This window comes from Bacillus rossius, chromosome 3 (genome assembly GCF_032445375.1).
Source record: "Bacillus rossius redtenbacheri isolate Brsri chromosome 3, Brsri_v3, whole genome shotgun sequence".
In the NCBI taxonomy this organism is placed as follows: domain Eukaryota; kingdom Metazoa; phylum Arthropoda; class Insecta; order Phasmatodea; family Bacillidae; genus Bacillus; species Bacillus rossius.
In genome coordinates, this window is record NC_086332.1 from 51,681,424 (window position 1) to 51,702,906 (window position 21,483).

The following is a 21,483-nucleotide window of genomic DNA, read 5'->3' on the forward strand; positions in this document are numbered from 1 at the left end:
CAGACCGCTGCCCGTGTGGGGCAGACGTCGTGCCAGTGGTACTTTTCCTCGCGGCAGTAACTGCAGTGGGGTGCACTCTGGTTAGGTGCATTGGTACTCCCCCTGGGTGCGGTGTGCCAGTACGGCTGCTCCCCCTGTTGTCTCGAGCTGCCCGACAGTGCTGGAGTCACATATGGTACCAGGGCCCTGGAGAACTCGGGTGCCTTTATCGTGGGTGGTGACACCCCTTGCCATCGGGTAGGTGGCTCACGGCCACGGCGAACGATCTGAATGTCGCACTCCACCTCGTTTGCTAACCGCATGAACGTCTCCAGGCCCCTGTCAGCGGCGGCTCTGAGAAATGGCCGCAGTTCTGGAAGCATGAGCTGGACGACCACCCCTAACATGTTGCTGTCGTCCTCGCCTTCTGCCAGCCGTCGGTGGAGCCGTGCCTTGGCTCTGATGAAGTCTTCTGAACTCTCCCTCGCCTCCTGAGGCCGGCAGAACAAAGATTGCTGGCACCGAGCCCGGGCACGGGCATTGTTGATTCGCTCCTCAAGTCTATCAGCGAAGTCGCCCCACTCCATCCCGTATTCACCGGCTATGACCTACCAGTCCAGGGCACAACCTTTCAGTTGGTCGCACACCTTCTCTGCCCACTCGTCTGGGGGAACCGAGTATCGAGCCAGTCTGTCCCGGCATGTCTGTAAGAATTTTATGGGGTCTTCGTGCTCCTGCCCCTTAACTCCGGAAGCTTGAGAATGCCACCGGGGGCGCTGTGTGATAGGGGGCGCGTATACTACTGGTGGCCTGTCTAAGGCTTGGTCGCACGTGCGGCATATAAATAGTCTATCTCTAAAGATCAGAAACTCGCGTGCCTCTGTGCACGAGCAGTGCCTCGTGGTACCGCATTGATGACAGAGTGCCACCTCATCAGGCCGCCTATGGCAACCTACCGCGCCACATTTAAGTGCCGACGTCGGCCCGGATTTCCCGTCGTCAACGTGTGTTTACGGCTTCCTCTCCGTGTTGCAGGTACAGATGGCGAATGTCTCTGCCACGGTATGGTTTGCCGGCAAGCCTGGTAGTAGGCATGCATTGCATATCCCCTCCCCCAATTTCGATGCTCACGGCTTCGTCAGGGCTCATGTCGACGCGCGCGGCAGCGATGCAGCTGCGTCACCCGATCTCCGTGTGTGGCGTGCGGACTTCTGCTCCCACAGCTGTTATCGCGCCTTGCGCGTAAATTGATGTACGCCTATCGCGCCTTGCGCATAACTTGATGTGTGTCTATCACCGGCGCCCGCTCCCTTGTTCATCTGCGCTTCGTGTCTGTTCCCGCGAAATTCCTCTGTCCCTACACGAGCCCTTGCTGCTACACTAATGTTGACGCACAATGAAGTTTAAAAAAAAGTAATTTGAAAGTAAGTTATTAAAAACCACACAAGTTGAGCGACATTTTGACACGAACCCCGCTACCTCTATGTGAATTTAAGTGATTTAAGTATTCTTCAGAATTCAGGGTAGGTTCGGACTTGTGGCTAGAGGTAGTGGTTCGACACAGTAGGGCCCCCCGAGCTGTTTCGGCCACTTGGGATGCCTGAAAAGAACAAGAAAATATCGGCTGATTTCTCATAAATTTATTCCAGCACAGCCCTATACACAGTGCTGCCCGTCCTGGCCGTAACGATTCTCTCGAAACGAATCGTCATACGCGCGACCACTCACTCAGTGGCGGCTCACTATTTTACTACCAGGTAAGGTCATTCACTTTGGACACGATGCGATGATTACAAAAACAAACCCTAACATAACACACTAGAATCTTGAGCAAGATTACACTTCACAATTATAATTACATAGTACACTGGGCTTTGAACGCGTTGGTCTGTAACTCCGGTGACACAACATGAATCTTAGGACTGTCCCAGATATTGACCCGTTAGTAAGATTGTTTGTTACGTGTTGCCTACTGGCTGCCTAGTGCGGGCTGAAACTAATTAGCCGATTGGCTAGAATATCGCGTAAAGGACCAACGTACTGACGACAGTCATCGTACCCTCCTAGATGCAGAGGCCGTACCTGTCCACCGACGTGGGCCTAGGGGAGATATGTTCGCCTCCAGTGCACCGACTGTGAAGTGCTACGAGCAGGGACGCACCCGCGTGCGCCCTGATACGTCAGCGGACTTCAGGAGTGTTGTAAATAGTTAAGTTTGTATACACATTTTAAATAACCACGAGCCTCCACAATTATAACTCTCACGTCTGGAATAGTGTATGTAAATGTTGTGTAAATACTTTGTCTTTTCCTGTAACTTATTAATTAATTCATTTGTGTTTGCATTTCATTAACTAATTACTTTTTATATCGTTGTAATAATTCTTTAATTCATTCGAGTGTTATGTTAGTCATGTAATCGCAGCCTAGCGTACCACAAGGCGGGCCTCTCCCAAGCCGGCCGATTTCCCCTCCCCTCCTCCGTGGCCCGCAGGCCTCGCCTCGCTAGCGGGCGGAGGAGGGCAGTGGCGAACCAGACGCGGAGACGAGCAGACGTGCGCTCCGCTCCGCTCCACTCGGGAGACACATTTCTTAGCTCTGAGTTTGCAGTCAGTGAAAATGTCACTGGACTGCCTCTGCAGCCGAGTTGCTCTATATCAGTATTCGTTGTACCGCTGGACCTTTCTCAGTCTTTACCTATCGTTTCGGGACTTTAGTCGCATACGTCATAGGCCGTGTATGTGCCTCTTCGAACCGCCGAACCCTCTCGGTCTGCACGTGTATTTACTGGACCTTTTTTGCTTACATGACGGGTCGCGTACATGCTGTGAAGTAGTGCTGAACTTCCGTAACCGGTACGATTCGCTACAGAGTCACCTTCTCTGTCGTTTCGTGTTGCATCTTGAGGCCGAGACTTATTTCCGGGAGTCCGGGTCGCGGCAGGGAGGACGCTCGTTCCGCGACGTGCCGGCCAGGCAGCGGCAGGATTCTTTACGGAATAAAAGGGGCTCGTGAAAACGGACATCATCGCCTTATCCTTGGTACTACCTACCATTCCTCCTACCTACGTAACGTTCCCTCCATGTCCCGTATTTTTCCGTTCCCGGCCACGTTGGCCTGAACTCACTTTCTCACCGATGGGAGCTACATGGGCATATCAGGACATTTCACAGACAGGAAATTTGGGACCGTAGGCCGAGGGTCGTCAGTACCATCTCGCATTTCGTACATAGTACTTACGTATAACATCGAACTCTCGTCCTGGAGAACTGCATAATTAGGTTACATACCACTCGGTAAGTCGAGGTCGACCACGGGACTGGAGAAAAGGTTTACGGAACTATACAACTATTTAAAACTACATACATATCAGTGAAAATAAAAAATGCTGGTCCCGTATCGCGCGGAGGCTGCCGGCCACTGTGACCTCCGGAAGGATACTGCCGCTCTCACCGCTAACGACCCCCCTCTTTGCCAGCCCTCCCGCAGAAAACGTGTGATTTTCGCGGGAAATTGAACCGGCCAGGTTCGGGACAAGGCTACGGTGAAACATAATTTTGAAAGAAATACAGTGTTGAACAATGAAAATAAAGTCTAATACGTTCCTGTGGAAAAATACATAAACACTTGTTGTAGTTCGGCGGAGGGATATGCCACACCTGGCCGGATCCTTCCGCCGACGTGGCAGTTGTTACATGGCGTTCGGCCCTTTGCACTTTCTACACTCCGGTGCGCGCCCGAGCGCGTTGGGTGCACAGGCCTTCGTGAGACGTTGATGAGGCATAGCGGTCTATGCGACATAGAGGAGCATTGGCGGTCGGCATCAGTCCTAATTGATAACGACGCATCTGTCTGCCATGATTACTATACTATTTAAGATAGTTAATAATAAGCCTAGACCAAGAGCATTCAAGTTTGGCCCTTTGTTAACTTAAATTTACGAAACTGTTCAACTCCTGCAAATGATGAACCACGCATGATACTGCCGGTAGACATTAGTAAATTAAGAGTCGGTAATTCAAAGTCAGCTGCCACATTTTACTGACGCCGACCGCCGGTGCTTCCTCTGGTTCGCACAGGCCGCCACCATGGCAACAGGAGCGGCCCACGTGCACACCACGCCGCCGCCGGACACACCAGGTTAGTGCTTAGTGCACCAACCAGTGTACCACGTCCATGCGAGTGAGGAGTAGTGTTGTTTAGCATAACGGCCTCGTTGGAGGGGGGGCATTTGACGCCGACCGCCGGTGCTCCCATTGGTTCGCACAGGCCGTTATGTCACAACAACACTTACTCTTAAGTACGCCGAACACGCCCGAGCGTGATGTCCGCCGAGGGTGTGAAAGTGCGCCGCGACGAACACCATAGCGACGTCAGCACCCGGCCGGGTGTGGCAATACGCCTAATTAATTGTATAATTATTCTGTCTAATTAAAACAACTAAATTAATAACAATTTAAAAGAGGATTCATGTAAGGGAAATTATGTCTAATTGTCTTATAAGCATATATTGTGTAACTTGTCTTTAAGTCCAAAACTGGCCGGGTCGGTTTTCCCGCGTTTCACGTGATTAGGCGCGAGGCTGCAGGGCGGTCTTGCGCTTAGTTACCGTTGGGAGCTCGAAGGGGTCGGGCGCGAACGTCGGGCCATCAGCTTTAGCATCTCTTCAACATTTCAGCAATAGTGTAAGTTTTGTAAATCTTTTAATCAGCTCGGCGCCGACCCCAACCCAGTCGCACGATATTTCGTGCGACTCTTAACTTATTAAATTCTTCCCATCAGGGAACTTTATTTCCATACGTAATTCCATGTCCAGTTTAAGGACCGCGTAGTAGTGGTACGCAATTTTCGGCTCATTAGCCAATTAATCGTCATCGTCGTAGATCCTCCGTAATAAGTGTTGAGAATAATACTGACTAACTTTCGCCTTTTAATTATCATCATTCTAAACGTGTAATTTGTAACGTGTGTTTTATCTAAATAACTTTCATTTCCAAGAGACTTTTACGTGTACGTCTCCAGCTGGCGTGTCCACGTAATTTCAGAGACGTTAATATTTTGTAGCAGGCTAGACTGCAAACAAACCTGAACATAGGAACTTTTCTACGTATTTACCAGCCAGCCTAAGTTGTGGCAACACCAGTTTCGTGTTTATCTGCCAAACCTTTCATAGGGACGAGAATCCACTGTTTCAGCTTGTCGATATAACTTTGCAATCTATCTTGGTCGCGCGCGCCGTTACGTACAGAGATACGCGTGTCACAGTGGTCCGACAACGGACACGGCCAGTATCGGGACGAATGAGTGTATCAATACTGAATAAAGTGCAGTGTCCTGTAACTCGTTTACCATTCATTTACAAGGCGTCCTGGGTGGCCTGAACAGCCCAGGTAATTTCCGAACCGCGACGCGCTTCTGCCTGTGGCCACGAGGCCGAACCCCCGTTAAAACCCCTGAGATCTTTTACAACGTTAATATTTAATTAAAAAACTAAAACAGGCAGCGGGAGTGGCGTCATTTGGCGCCCAACGTGGGGTTTTCGAATAACTAATTTTGAACGTTTTTCAAACTTTAAAGTACATCAAAATTAATTCAGCACGAGTGAGTTTAAGGCCGGCAAGTGGCATTCAGGTTTTTGTGACATTTTTATCATTTCGGGAGTATTCAATAAGGAACATTTGTATTTTTAAAAAATTTAATTTTATTTTCATAACTCCGACGCGGCAGTCTCACGCCAAGGCGGCAGCGGAAGCCGGCGCGCCAGGAAGCGGGATACGGCGCCGCGAGATAGCGACGGGAGACGGCGCGGCGAGATAGTAACGGGAGACAAGAAGATCGGTTTCGCCGCGACGCGATAACGTCGGCACCGCGAGTTACGGCCGGATCGGTTGCACGGCGTCTCACCGCGATCGGTTACGACTCAGAACCGCGGGAACGGCGCGCTGCAACCGCGGGACACCTGCGCAGCGCAGAGTGACAGCCGCGCACAGCCGCGCACGCACCACCGGGCTTCCGCGGGACAGGAGGCGTGCGAGCACGGGACACTGACTCGGGGGTGAGGAGAGGCGGTCCTCCCTACCTGCTCGCGCCCTGTCATCGACGTCCTGATCCGTCGCTCGTATCAGTCTGCCGCGACCGCGTGACAGAGGCCGCACGTCGTTATCAACATGAACGACTTCCAGGAGGCATATGAGTCCTGGGCCGAAGCGGACTTCCCAGAGCCAGGCGAGAGTTGCTATCACTACTCAAATTATGAATGCGGATTTTGTTACGAGTACCGGACGTATGGCCTGACGATGTGCTGTATGCCATCATGCCCCGGCGGGCATAGGCGTGCGCAGGACTTCAGTAGTGGTGGTGCCAGATTACACAACAGCCCTATTATTCACGGACCCGAGCCTAAAGCGGGGGGTCGAGGGGTCCTCCCCCGGAAAAATTTGGATTTGAAAGAGCAAAATGGTGCTATTTAAGGTGTTTCCGAACAAAAACATTAAATACACAGATGTAAAAATATTAACATTTTGTATGACAAATTATGGCTTTGAACGTTATAATCACCAGGAAAACTACTAAACTATTTACAGTTTTAAGCTTTGTTGAGCCATAAAGTAAATTGCACAAATTGTTTGCACGGAATTCATGCTGGTGGCTTTGAAAAACCGTACTTAAATGTTTTCTGAAGATGCCAAATAAATGCTAGAAAAAAAACATTCTCAAATGTTAAGTTTTAAAATCAACAAATCAAGGGAGTTTTTGTAACATACCTTAAATATGTAAAATATTAAAATAATAAAAACACACAAATAAGAGTGGGCAAAAGTTTTAACTTTTGGAATACAACAAAAATGTTTTGTCGGCGACTGCATATAAGTCATCGAGTAAGCCTATCCTTTTAACTAACTAAACTCTCTCTCTTTTTTTAAATAAACCCTGGCGGACGGCGGATATTATTCCGTGCGCCTGCCGAGTGGAGTGAACAGTGGACACCGAGCGCGCATTCTATTTAATTCGAGGAGAACTCTGAGAAGTATTTACATTTCAGATGTTTTGTAGCCGCGGCCCGCGTGTACAACACAAGTAATTGCAAATGGCTTGTTTTCGTGTGTATAGTTGGTTAGATTGATAATTGATATAATGATAGTGTTATGAGCACATATCTGTAACTCGACACGATTGAAAAACATATTTTTTTTGGAAATAATACGGATTTTTGTAAGTATGTATTATTTATGCTTGTAAAAAACAAAATAACGTTAACCCTAATGGTGGTGCCAAGGCACCTGTGGCACCTACCGTGCGCACGCCTATGCCGGCGGGACATCTGACGGGTGGTTCTGCTGGACGTGCGGGAGTTTATGGCACAATGAATGTGTACATCCGATCGCTCGAGAAGAGGCGGAGATGTTTGGATTGAGGTGTGAACATTGCCGAAAGAAGCAGTGTACAGGCGGGGCCGCAATCGCCACGACGCCGGCCCCGGAAGTTCACACATCCACAACTCCTGGGGGCCAGACGACCACGAAAGACGAGTAGTCACAGATTGCAGACGCCGACACGCTTCTCACAATGTCTCTGCCTGAGACGAGAATACTCCCGATGCCCCTGCAACCGCTGCCGCCGCCGCCACCGCCTGCCGAGAACGCTACTGGTGCGGCGCTGCGTCTCAACCTGGCAACATCGCCGCACTTCCCAGCCGGCCAACAGGCCGCCGAAGCAGATACGCACAGTGCTATGACCATCACGCCACCCCCGACGCCGCCGCCACCGCCTGCCGAGAACGCTACTGGTGCGGCGCTGCGTCTCAACCTGGCAACATCGCCGCACTACCCAGCCGGCCAACAGGCCGCCGAAGCAGATACGCACAGTGCTATGACCATCATGCGGCCCCCGACGCCGCTGCCACCGCCTGCCGAGAACGCTACTGGTGCGGCGCTGCGTCTCAACCTTTCAACATCGCCGCACTTCCCAGCCGGCCAACAGGCCGCCGAAGCAGATACGCACAGTGCTATGACCATCACGCCGCCCCCGACGCCGCTGCCACCGCCTGCCGAGAACGCTTCTGGTTCGGCGCTGCGTCTCAACCTGGCAACATCGCCGCACTTCCCAGACGGCCAACAGGCCGCCGATGCAGTCAAAAACCATGCTATGACCATCACGCCGCCCCCGACGCCGCCGTCACCGCCTGCCGAGAACGCTACTGGTGCGGTGCTGCGTCTCAACTTGGCAACATCGCCGCACTTCCCAGCCGGCCAACAGGCCGCCGATGCAGTTATGCACCATGCTATGATCAACACGCCGCCCCCGACGCCGCCACCCCCAACTGCCGTGAAGGCTCCCGGGGGATTGACGCGGTGCAAACCGGCCGTGGTGACACATCCGCCAGAGGACAAAACGAACACTGAGGCGACAACGACCACTGAGGCGACAACGACAGAGGATCACCCGGAAAACCACTCCCATGGCGCCGCCCACGGTCGCTGAGAAAGCGGCTGGCACAGGGCGGTGGCGCAAAACGACGATTTTGCGGCACATTCCGGGGGATCAGCCACTTGCTGAGTCATTCACAGTCGGCCCGACGCCACCTCACGCACGTCAACAAGAGTGTGCCGCCACCGCACGTCACGCACGTCAACAAGAGCGTGCCGCCACCGCACATCACGCACGTCATCAAGAGCGTGCCGCCACCGCACGTCACGCACGTCAACAAGGGCATGCCACTCACGCCAGCTGCGCACGTCACCAAGGGCGTGCCAATCACGCCAGCCACGCACGTCACCAAGGGCGTGACAATCACGCCAGCCACGCACGTCACCAAGGGCGTGCCAATCACGCCAGCCACGCACGTCACCAAGGGCATGCCACTCACGCACATCACCAAGTGCGTGCCACTCAGGCCAGTCACGCACGTCACCAAGGACGTGCCAGCCACGCACGTCACCAAGGACGTGCCAGCCACGCCAGTCATGCACGGCACAGGGGGCATGAAACTTCCGCCCGCCGCGCACATCACAGGGGGCGTGCCACTTCCGCCTCCACGCCCGCCACTGAGGGTGCGCCACTGCCGCCCGCCACACGCACCGCTGAAGGTGCCACACCACCTCCGCACGCCACGCGTACCACTTTGGGCGCGCCGCCTGCTGCTGAATGCGCCGCGACGCTACCGCCGCCGCCCACCTCGGCCGCCCCCATGGCGACAGGTGCGGCCCACAAAGGCACCACGACGCCGCCGCCCACCTCGGCCGCCACCATGGCAACAGGAGCGGCCCACGTGCACACCACGCCGCCGCCGGACACACCAGGTTAGTGCTTAGTGCGCCAACCAGTGCACCACGTCCATGCGAGTGAGGAGTAGTGTTGTTTAGCATAACGGCCTCGTTGGAGGGGGGGCATTTGACGCCGACCGCCGGTGCTCCCATTGGTTCGCACAGGCCGTTATGTCACAACAACACTTACTCTTAAGTACGCCGAACACGCCCGAGCGTGATGTCCGCCGAGGGTGTGAAAGTGCGCCGCGACGAACACCATAGCGACGTCAGCACCCGGCCGGGTGTGGCAATACGCCTAATTAATTGTATAATTATTCTGTCTAATTAAAACAACTAAATTAATAACAATTTAAAAGAGGATTCATGTAAGGGAAATTATGTCTAATTGTCTTATAAGCATATATTGTGTAACTTGTCTTTAAGTCCAAAACTGGCCGGGTCGGTTTTCCCGCGTTTCACGTGGTTAGGCGCGAGGCTGCAGGGCGGTCTTGCGCTTAGTTACCGTTGGGAGCTCGAAGGGGTCGTGCGCTCCGCGAACGTCGGACCATCAGCTTTAGCATCTCTTCAACATTTCAGCAATATTGTAAGTTTTGTAAATCTTTTAATCAGCTCGGCGCCGACCCCAACCCAGTCGCACGATATTTCGTGCGACTCTTAACTTATTAAATTCTTCCCATCAGGGAACTTTATTTCCATACGTAATTCCATGTCCAGTTTAAGGACCGCGTAGTAGTGGTACGCAATTTTCGGCTCATTAGCCAATTAATCGTCATCGTCGTAGATCCTCCGTAATAAGTGTTGAGAATAATTCTGACTAACTTTCGCCTTTTAATTATCATCATTCTAAACATGTAATTTGTAACATGAGTTTTATCTAAATAACTTTCATTTCCAAGAGACTTTTACGTGTACGTCTCCAGCTGGCGTGTCCACGTAATTTCAGAGACGTTAATATTTCGTAGCAGGCTAGACTGCAAACAATCCTGAACATAGGAACTTTTCTACGTATTTACCAGCCAGTCTAAGTTGTGGCAACACCAGTTTCGTGTTTATCTGCCAAACCTTTCATAGGGACGAGAATCCACTGTTTCAGCTTGTCGATATAACTTTGCAATCTATCTTGGTCGCGCGCGCCGTTACGTACAGAGATACGCGTGTCACAGTGGTCCTACAACGGACACGGCCAGTATCGGGACGAATGAGTGTATCAATACTGAATAAAGTACAGTGTCCTGTAACTCGTTTACCATTCATTTACAAGGCGTCCTGGGTGGCCTGAACAGCCCAGGTAATTTCCGAACCGAGACGCGCTCCTGCCTGCGGCCACGAGGCCGAACCCCCGTTAAAACCCCTGAGATCTTTTACAACGTTAATATTTAATTAAAAAACTAAAACAGGCAGCGGGAGTGGCGTCATTACCTTATGCGTTTACTCTAACTTCAGAGTACAAATGTGAAGGAAATAAAAGCAAGCGACCCACAGCCACGGTAATCATGAATTCCGTATCAAAACGTCACCACCTTCAATAACTGTTAAGATTACAAATCTCAAAACCCGCAAACTGATAAGCCAATGGTATAGTGCAGGCCACATTGGGGCTGTTGTCATATGACCCTACTCTATGTATAGCTTAGAGCTTGCCTGGCACCCTCCATATAACAAACATCAATCCAAGTACCGTAAAATGGGGAGAATAGGGTCTAAGGGGTGAAAAGGGACAAAAAATTTCTAATACATTTAATGTACAGCTGTAATTTTTAATTTAAAGATATCACAACACATTTTTTTTTAATTTTCTATGAATCTTTAAGGCTTTCCAACTATGTAGACAAAACTGTTAGGTAATTATTTATTTTTATGTTGGAAACATGAGAATCAGCTGTTGTTTATAGTAGCTATTTGTATAACTTGACATCTGTTTGTTAATTTGAGCAGGTGGTTTAGCAAATCTTTTTGATGAATACATTATAGTTTTTAATGATATTTCCTAAGTATATTTAAATATTTACACCTTAATTTTGTGACATAATAATAATTTTTACAGTAATGTTTAGGAAAACTTGCATTTTTTGTACTTACAGAGGGTGAATGGGGACAGTGTTAAATTATAACACTTCGAAGTTGGAATGGAATGTGTTTAGTTTTATAAGGTTAAATAAGCTTGTAGGTAGTAGTAAAAAAATTAATTGCCTAATTGTACAATTTTTATTTCTTTTTATACAGTTATTCTAGGTTAGAAAATTAACCTGCAACAATGGGTCGGGCGTACAAGAGTGAACCCACTTCAAGCAAACATGCACCGATTGACCATGACCGAGTGACACGTGGAGTTTTGGCAGTAAAGGAAGGCATGTCAGTAAGGGCAGCTGCTAAGGCTCATGCTGGCTGGACATGACATCTCATTTGTTTTTTTACCACCCAACTCAACCCATCTATCACAGCCACTAGATGTTGCTGTTTTCAGGTCGCTGAAGATACACTGGAGGTTGGTTTTGGAAAAATGGAAGCTCAAAACCAAGAACAACAGCAAGTCATTTGACAAACAGTATTTTCCTTGTCTTTTAAAACAGACATTGGAAAAAATAAATGTAAATGACCAACTTAGCAAGGACATATCTTCAGGTTTTGAAAAAGCGGGCTTTTTCCCATTGAAAAGAGAACGGGTCCTTGAAGGACTTCCTGCATTTCCTGCTGATCAACCAAACGAAGGAAAGGAGAATGGAAAAACAGTGAACAACAACCTCTCACAGTTTTTAAAGGAGATGCACTATGGTAATGAAGAACCTGAAGCAAACAGATGCAAGAAAAAGCGTCTGAGAGTTCCACCAGGTCAGAGTGTTTCTCTTGCTGACTTGGAATCAGAAGATTGTGATGTGGAATTTGATGATGACAATAATGAAGAAAATGAGGAAGTTGTTCAAATCAAAGAAGGGTACTGGTTGAGGGTAAAATTTCAGTATGGAAATAGTGTTGAAAAGGTTTTTATTGGGAAGGTTTTGCAAGTGTGTCCAGATGAAGAGGGAGCAGACAATTTTGTTGGATCATTTCTAAGGCAATCTAACAAGATGGCTTCAATTTACACATTCCCCAATGTCGCAGATGAATATGAGTTCAGCAAAAAACAGATTTTGCAAGTGTTAAACCCACCTGATATTAGTAGGGGTAGGGATACCTTCAAGTAAACCAGCAAACCAACCTATTATTTCTACATATTATTTGTGGTAGGGCCTACCGGTAAATACAGTGTGTTTCTTAATGTAGGTAACATTATATTCTGGATGTAGACTATTTTCCGAGACTATGCATAACAGCGTCATGGAGCTTATAAATATGAACTTGTTTTTTGTGCAATTTTTAAAATTCATTTTTAAGATGCCTTTTTAAAATTATTATATAGACAAATTTCGAATAAACTACTAATGGAAGTGATTTAACCTTTTTAAAAACATTTTACATGCATTTAAAAAGCCAAGCATATGTCCCTATTAACCATACTATGATTAAAAAGGGACACATATTGAAAAACCTCAGGTGTCCCTATTAACCCCACCTCTAGGGTGAATAGGGACAGGCAAAAAAAAATTAATTTATGTAAAACATTAACAGAAAATACAAAAAAATTATTATGCTATAGAAAGCTAATAAAAAGAACTACTAAATAAAAATATAATCATACAACATTCTTCAGTGATTTAGAAATTATTTAACAAAAACTAAAAAAATTGTCCCTATTCACCCCATTTTACGGTACCTACCTAGTACACTAGAATCACCTTGTGTGCAGCAAGAAACACATGATCCTGGGTGGTGGCACATTTAAAGGAATTACAGGTACCTATGTATTTTTTAATTTAGTGTTGTTGATACAGCTCACGGGCAGAAACGACAGACTGCCAGCCTCAATTGTGGTCATGAAAAAGGATGGACGCTGTCCTATAGGAATCCATTTGTTTTTAACACTGATTTAAATTTTCAAAAGTCATTTATACATAATTAATTTTTCTGGTTTCTAATGTTTGCCCTGACCCTTTTAAATTTTTTCTTGCAACATCGTGTACTGTGAGGTTATCGATGCAAGCAGACTGCAATATTTTATTTATTTTTCATCTAATAAACTGTCCACAAAGGGGCAGTTTTAAGCTTAGTTTTTTTATTGACTGACCTTTTTTAGTTTTTAACATAGCAGCAGTTATCAGAGGTGTTAATCATTGTAGCTGGATATGTAATAACGGTGGCTTTGCACAGGAATAAACATTCTCCCTCTTAATTAATAGTTTTCACAGTCTTCCAGTACATGTCTATGTTCCTGGCCAGCCACCTGGGTTGAACGTGCTGCAAATTTCCAGCCAGCTATTGAGCTGGCACCAGGCAACACTATAACTTCAGCATCGTTCCAAGTTAGGAACACCTGATATGTGATATTAGTGGTAACTCGTTCTAGTCATTTAAACAAACACAATACCTCTTGAAGTGAACTTGCACTTACACCTCCCTCTCCAGGTAGCGACCTTGACAAGATTTACACCTACTCCATGTTGGATAGCAGCCCTCCTTATTTATGCCAAATCCTCTCTTTAGATACTGGCCTTAGCAGACTCTCCCTTGTTCCCCCTTGTAATTGGTATGGCACTGCATTTGCCTCAGGAATCTACGAGAACCTGATGCCACTCAGTGCAGCTGCCTGGGACACTTCATGGCATTTTAATGAATTATCATGCATTAGCACATTATCAATGTTTTCATTGTCTCCCATAAACTCTTACGAGCTAGAGAAATACTGTTCCAATGTTTTATCAATGCTCATCTATGCGCTACCACATACTCCATGACATTGTACACCTGTGAGAATCATTCATCCACAGGGGATTTAGAATTCCTCCCCAAAGAGAATACGTTTATACTCTCATAAATGCATAGCGTTCAATACCTGTACCTTATTTATTTGTGGTTGTGTGTTAGTGCTAAAGCTGATGCAGGAATAAACTTTCACTTCCATTTCATGAATGTAGTAACGTACTAGGAGCCTGCGATGTCCTTACAGAGTCATGGCTCTGCTTCCTAAAACCATCACAATGTGACATCATGCCAAGGTTTATTCCATTCTACATAAAGTTTCCCTGAGGTTGCACACAATTGGGTTTAATCACTTGTGCTTTTCAGCAACATTACAGGTATGAATAAATCACATTACTAATGAACAACATAAAAACTGGCTGAAACTAACAGGATTCGCTCTTCTTCCACCTTGAGACATGCTCATCATGATCCTGTATCTCATAATGACTCTAGAGTGCTTTGAGGTAACTCACCCGACCTTCACAGCGTATACTCTGATGGGTTTAGTTGATCACACAAATTATGTATTTCAGGTAACTGTTAACCACATGAAAAAAAATATGACCATTACATGAGGGTGAAAACTATACAAGTTAATGCTGTATGTCAGGAGCAGCAATGATACTTTTGCTACAAGGAAATACTTTTTATGAACTAGTTATAAATTTTTACATTGAATGAAGAGCTTAAATTTTTCTTTTCTACTTTACGCATGTACATACATTTTTTTAATCTTTAACCAAGTATGTACATTCTGTAATTAAAGAGCTCTCTGTCAAGTTACAATATGGAACAGTGGGTTCAATTTTAAGTAGGTATTCATGGACGTTTTTCAAAGAGAATTTTCAAAATGTGCACTGTGTGCAATATGGAAAATGTGAGTCATCATGCATGCCGAAAAAAAAAGTTCATTATTGTAAAGGATTATTAAAATTAATTAACAGATGTTATTTTTATTTAATTACAATTTACACAGATATGTACAAGAGCCATATTTACTGGGGAAAAAAACAGCATTTTTTTTTTTTTTGCTTTAGTACCTACTATCACAGACACATACATGTTGTTCCACTCAAATGTTTTGAAATGTGTGGCATATTACATATAATATTGTTCAGTTGCACAGTTGTCTCATTTATTCACTAGTTCCAAAAAAATACATTGCAGGAATTTAACACTATCCATACCTTACCAAACCATTTGTGGAAATAAACACTTGATGGCAACAATCCTAACAAAATCATGCTTTTGTTAAGCGATCATTGAGTAATACCTCTGAGGTCACAATTAGAAAAGTGCAGATATGCACGGAAGGTTTAAGACAATATGTCAGATATTATAGTGGGCTCTGAAAAACTTTAGTATAACTAGGTGCTCATAAATAAAGGCATTAGAAAGAGTTTTGTAGACAGTCCTTGTTCTAATGTCTTTGATAGTGCTCCTAAACATCCTCTCAATGGTCCTCAATTCTAAAAACTGGTTTCTGATTCAAGGTGAATCTATTGAGCAGACTCTTTTACATTATGTTCACATTATTAGTAAATCTGAAAGTTTTTTCTGTGCCTTATCTGCTTTAATATTATTTTGTGATTCTTTGGCTCAAAATTCAGTAAACTTTTACCCTATAAAACAATAATTTTGTACAATTCTATCTTTTTATATCAACATTTTACTTTGTTCACACCACAATTTAGCATTGTTTTCGCCTTATTATATTACCTATAATGACCAGTTTTATTTACCATTTTTGAAAATCATAATGTGATAAAGTAACTGCAAAGTGGTCTTCCAACAAGGCATAAAAAAAACTGAAATATATAATACAGCCCCATTAGTTAAGTATTTATGGCTAGTCAAAAAACATTTATCATGTTATATCTGTAATTTGATCTAAATGTGTCATCACCTCTGCCAGAGTGTAAATCTCATAGATAAGGTCTAAACTGGTTAAAAGCAGCACTCTCATTATGTTATAGGCCGCTAATATAGAATTGGATTTTGTTGGGCAACAGCATGAAATGAAATGCAGCGATGGAGAAAAATAAAACACACTGAAAAAATAATTTATCAGCCATCAATGTTTGGTATGCTTCCTGCATGCAAAAACCCAAACACATACGCTAGGGGAATCTGGTTGCTACGTCAGAAGACAAATGAGCTTATACCAGAACAACTGAGAACATCAATGTATCACTGTTACATGTGATCAATTTCAATTAAAAATACTGAAAATATATATTGTTACAAAGGCATTAAGAAACCGGCAATAGAAAAATATAATGTAAAGAATTAGAATTACTGGAAATAAATTATGTACATTTACTAAAAAAAATCACGAATTTATAAAAATTGTTGCTATTCAAATTACTATAGGGCGACAAGAAACGAACGAGCCTTCTTGAACATAGACATTGCTCGCTGCGCAGGTTCTTTGTTACTGGTTGCATTAATGATACAACAACATCCAAAAAACCTTCAAAATAATAACTATATCTAGCCTATACTATACTTTTTGCCAAATACAAAGTTTGTTTCAACAAATGGTTCAACTAAAGAGAACAGTAGCTAGAATAAAACTATGTTGCAATAACTATACATTATTTTTTTTATAATTATGTGAAAGTTTTGCAATAAAACCAATGCTTAAAGATAAAAAGGCATGCAGCCATCAAATAAAAATTATAAATACACATCCAACTCCAATCACTGATCTGCCAACACCAATCAGTGGCTTTCACGTATGAATATTCTAATACTCCTAACAGACATGTAAATATTTCAATTTTTGTACCCACAAAATCTTTGTACATAGAAAAATGTTTTACACCAATGAAATTACTTTTAGTACAAAATATAACACACACAAAACACAAACTGAGTAGAGTTTTTTTTTGGACACTATACAAAATTCCTTGATGCTAGTAGTTCTTTCAGAAGTAGATAAGTCTTGCATCTGAAGGACTTTGTTCTACAGGGCAGTACGGACACTTTAACCTAGAAAAAAAAAAGAAAAAAAGAAAAAGCAACACGATACCCACAAATCTTCTCCGGCACACAGAAACTTACATTCCCATGTTTAAAATAAAAAATTTTCTTAGTAATTTAAAGATGATAATAATTATTTACGATGCTTAATACATTAACTAGCTTCACACAGCTTTCGCTTTGCCCATCATTTCATAACAGTTAAATTAAAAAAAATTAAAACACTGATGTATTTACTGATTAGTCAACCCCTAATGCATTTGCTAGAGTTATTACAGGTTTCCAGAATGTTCTTAAATAATTTGCCTGAAAGAACTCAGGTTGAAGGGAATGTATTTTTGAATATAATATGTATTGTTGAATGTACAGTAAGTCCTCTGTTTACGTCGGGGTTACGTTCCTGAATACCGCGACGTAAATAGAAACGACGCAAAATGAGCCATGTTTCATGCCACCGGCCGGCCACGGCCCAAGGTCGGCCGGAAGGGGTAGGAGAAATGCTGTGTCGTTGCGGGAAGTAGATAACACTTTTACGTGCGAGATACGTGGGTGGCCGAGCGGGCGGGCTGGTAGTATTGCATCACCGCGCGGAGAGCAGGAAGCGTCCCTCATGATGTATTATAAGATAAGGCGGTGAACGTGTAGCTTACGCTACGTAGCATAAATTAACTACCGAAGGAAACAAAGAATTATAAACGAATTATATACGGTGTTTTGGTTAAAATAAAGATTTACGGTTATTGTAAACGACGTTATTGTGAATCGGCGACAACTTAAATTGAAACATGAGTACTCAAACATTAGCGACGTTAATCCGAAACGACGTAAATCAGTACGACGTAAATAGAGGACTTACTGTATTTTTAGTTTATCTTAGTTAATTCTTTCTGTTTCTATGTGAAATAAGTTTGCTCTTCATACAAAAGAGAGCAGCACATGCCTATATTCTAAATGTATTTCTATTTGTTAATGCTAGATAGCAGCACAGGTTTGATATGACTTGTGTGGTAAAGTATACACCTGTTTCTAAACATGGTAGGCAAAAATTCAGTGATTATTCAGCGATATAATTGAAATGAAACTGAATAAAAAATAAATAAATAAAATACTGCATTTTATTTAAGTAATTGAAATAACCAAATTCAAAAGCGTGTAATATCCTACTCTCACCCTGAGGAGATGACAAAACGTTTGTTTTACTGGCAGTCTCTTAGAGTTGTAAGAGTTAGGAGAAAATGCACCTAGATCAGAAAGAGCCGGTAACTCTCGTATGGGCGAAAAGAACGACCTGAGGAAATCTTTTTTAAACATATCACAAAAGCAGACGTCTAGAAAAATACAATTACAAATCAATATTTGCCTGAAGGTGCAACTGCTTTGGCAATACCTAATATCATCCTACAAATGATGAGAGATTAATGAAAAGAGATTTCAAGTGTTGAAATCACAAATAAGGATATGCTTCACACAAACTGTAGTAATTAAATACGTAAATACAAAAACAAAATTTTTTATTCAAAAATTAAAAAATATGAATACACAATGTTCATTGTTAATTGTAAAGTGATAAATAAGCTATTCATTGTCCTAAAAATCACAATACAATGAACATTAAAAACAACACTGAAGTAGATGATCTTGCCAAAACACCCAGCAGATGACTTGCCCTCACGACTCTTCCTCAAGAGGACGAGCATCGAGCGTATGAACTGCTTGACTTGAGAGCATCGTGTTCCCATGCGTAAAATGACCACCAGCCAATTTTTGTACAGCAAGTAAAATATATTAGGGCACCCCAAAAGTTTTTTATAGTAAATAAATTAATTTAAAAAAAATACACACACACACACACCCAAAGAGTTTGAATTTAGGGTATTTAAAATTGAGTTCTAGTTAGCGAGGTTTCACTGTAACAATTATTCGACAACAGACTGTTAGCATTGATACTTACTTGTTAACATTGCTGAGCTTGTTGAGGGCATCACGTGAGATAACATGCCCACACAATAGCCTCATGGGGGGATTCGCTTCTGTACTTTGCTGCCGCAAGATTGGGCAAGCAAACACAGAATGATAACGATTTTCATCACCCAAGTCTATCTCGATCTGCAGAACATATCATGCACTTAATTAAAATATGTAAGTTGTAAAATATTTGTGAAGTAAAGGTTAAGACTTTAAGACTTATTCACACACCATGTTTGAGACAGTGTATAACATTACAGTACTATGCTCTCCCCAACTTTTGAGAGGGATAAATATTAGACATATAGATGGATCAGCTGATTATATGGTTCCAGGTCATAGTGACTTAGTTTTTCAAAAACTTGTATTTTATAATTCTTCATGTATTTGTAATTAATTTTTACATTAATTATTTTTATTTAGCAGAAGCTTTTCAACTACATTTTTACTGATTATTACAATGTTGGGTAGGTTACTATTCATGAAGTGTGATTTTCAATATTTTATTTCATTTAAATGTTCTTTTTATTACTATATTTTTTGTATGTGTTCATGACGTTTCTAGAACGTATGGCAGTGGGTTCGGTGAAAGAAAAATGTGCGATGCTGAAATGATAGACAATACTTATTGCATCCTGTGGTAGAAAGAGACAGAAATGTTAACCAGGACTGTGGAAAAGCTCTTTGACTGAGGAATCACAGAATAGTAGTTGAAAGAACAATAATCATACACATTTTTAATTGATTTTTCTTCACTTTTTTGCAGAACATGATCATTATGATCATATTTGTAGGTTATGTTTGAAAGTGATCATCAAGGGAATAGTTATGAATAACGTAAAGACTGTTTTCAACCAAAATTTATCACAAATTTTTCTTCTGTGATGACAGAAACATTAACAAGATTAAATAATAATGTTTACAGTACTACATATTTTGGTAATTGATATTTGGAACTGACTTCTGTCTTCCTCATTTAACGTCACATAATGGTAGTAAAAACAAGGAATTGGCTTGGGCGACAGTATTATGTAAGTATCTCTACAAAATATCAGGGCAGTATCTGCAGTTGGTCATTACTATTAAAATAACATTTTATAAAAATGTATTCTATAAGTGCACAAGTCATTATTGTCAATGGTAATTTCGATCAAATAAAAACATGTGATTATTAAATTTGTATGAATAATGGAGCATAACATTTCAGGTCATGGCAAGGTTGTTCTTAAAAATATTACGCAATAACAAGCTACAATACTTTGTGCCCTTCTGTCCGAAAAACTGAATATAGTTCGACCACAGGAATGTACACACACTTATTTAACAGCCTTAAGCTAAAACTGAGTTTATTAGCCTACAAGGAAAACATGCAGCTTTCAAATCATTATATAAAAGTATAAGAAAAGGAAGTTAAAGCAGATGCTCCAGAAAATTAGCTCATATTTTTTCACTTGGTAGTGTTGCTCGCCCAAAACAAAAGACTTTAACAACAGAAATAGGTAAACAATTAGCAACTGGTTGCCATCCAATCACAGTGCTGTTGATGAGAATAATACGAATAAGGGTAGGAAACTGGAATATACGGACTTGTGAACTATGCTGTTTGGGCACCCTGCCACTCGAGAGCAGCTGTATCGTTCGAATTTGACGGGGAAAAAAAAATTGTAAACAACCGTCAGTATTTGGATAACGGGTGCTAACTTCAGACACATGGTATAATATTTCAAATAAGTCAGGATCATTTTTTGAAAGTGGGTTATATACATTTAAGTGATGTATGTTCTGCAATGTCTCGATTAGCCTGCTGTATTTTGAATGAAAATTGGAAAAAAAATCTGATTCTCGTGTTAGACAACCGCTAAACTATTGTTTGGTCATCAAGGATTGGCCAGAATGTGGCATTTCTGTATTCCATAATAAAAGTGTGCACAATGCCCACTACAGCAATATTGTATAAGAAAGTGGCATGGCTCCAAAAATATGCAGCAAGGAAGTATAAGACCGTTGTGCCGCCAACTAGTATTTTGGCACAATTTTAAATTTGAATTTTTTAAAAAATAATGTCACCAGTCATTCTTTTGCTGCAAGAACTTAAACTTGCTCCTCCTCCTGTACACTCCCATTCAATCTTTGTCAGACCTGTCTCCCCAATTTTTCCCAGCCCTAGATCCGATTTTTGCCGAGTCTTTTGCCAGTCAGACTGGTATCCGTTTATTCCCGCCTTGGCGCATGAACGTCGCCTGTAATCTGCCTCCGATACGTGACGAGAACTGCTATGTCCTGGAAGCTCTCAGGGCAGGCGGCTTCTAAGACCTCGCCTGACGTGAGCCATTTTCACCAACGTACAGTCACGTCTCCAGGCTCAGTAGAGCCCCTTTCACATGGACATCACAGTTTTAACCCCTCCCCCCTCTCCAAGTTTTCCTGGGAACACTGGCCCAGAGCGTTGACC

The 21,483-nt window shown here is 43.4% G+C and overlaps 2 protein-coding genes across 2 annotated transcripts in view; one reads left to right on the plus strand and one right to left on the minus strand.

Moving 5' to 3' along the window:
- Nucleotides 1–8,262: 8,262 nt before the first annotated feature.
- Nucleotides 8,263–9,283, plus strand: LOC134531288 (mucin-2-like). The gene is made up of 3 exons (XM_063366982.1): nt 8,263–8,346; nt 8,616–8,958; nt 9,066–9,283. Exons 1-3 carry the CDS (start codon nt 8,263–8,265, stop codon nt 9,281–9,283), a joined length of 645 nt encoding a protein of 214 aa, XP_063223052.1.
- A 5,722-nt stretch (nt 9,284–15,005) lies between these two features.
- The window catches only part of LOC134530688 (E3 ubiquitin-protein ligase RMND5A), a 49,912-nt gene continuing 43,434 nt past the window's right edge, over nt 15,006–21,483 (minus strand). Inside the window, exons 8-9 of the mRNA XM_063365756.1 lie at nt 19,018–19,172; nt 15,006–17,075 (exon numbers count right to left, since the gene is read on the minus strand). Coding sequence (XP_063221826.1) covers nt 17,012–17,075; nt 19,018–19,172 — 219 coding nt within the window. The 3' untranslated portion in view covers nt 15,006–17,011. The remainder of the gene's footprint in view (nt 17,076–19,017; nt 19,173–21,483) is intronic.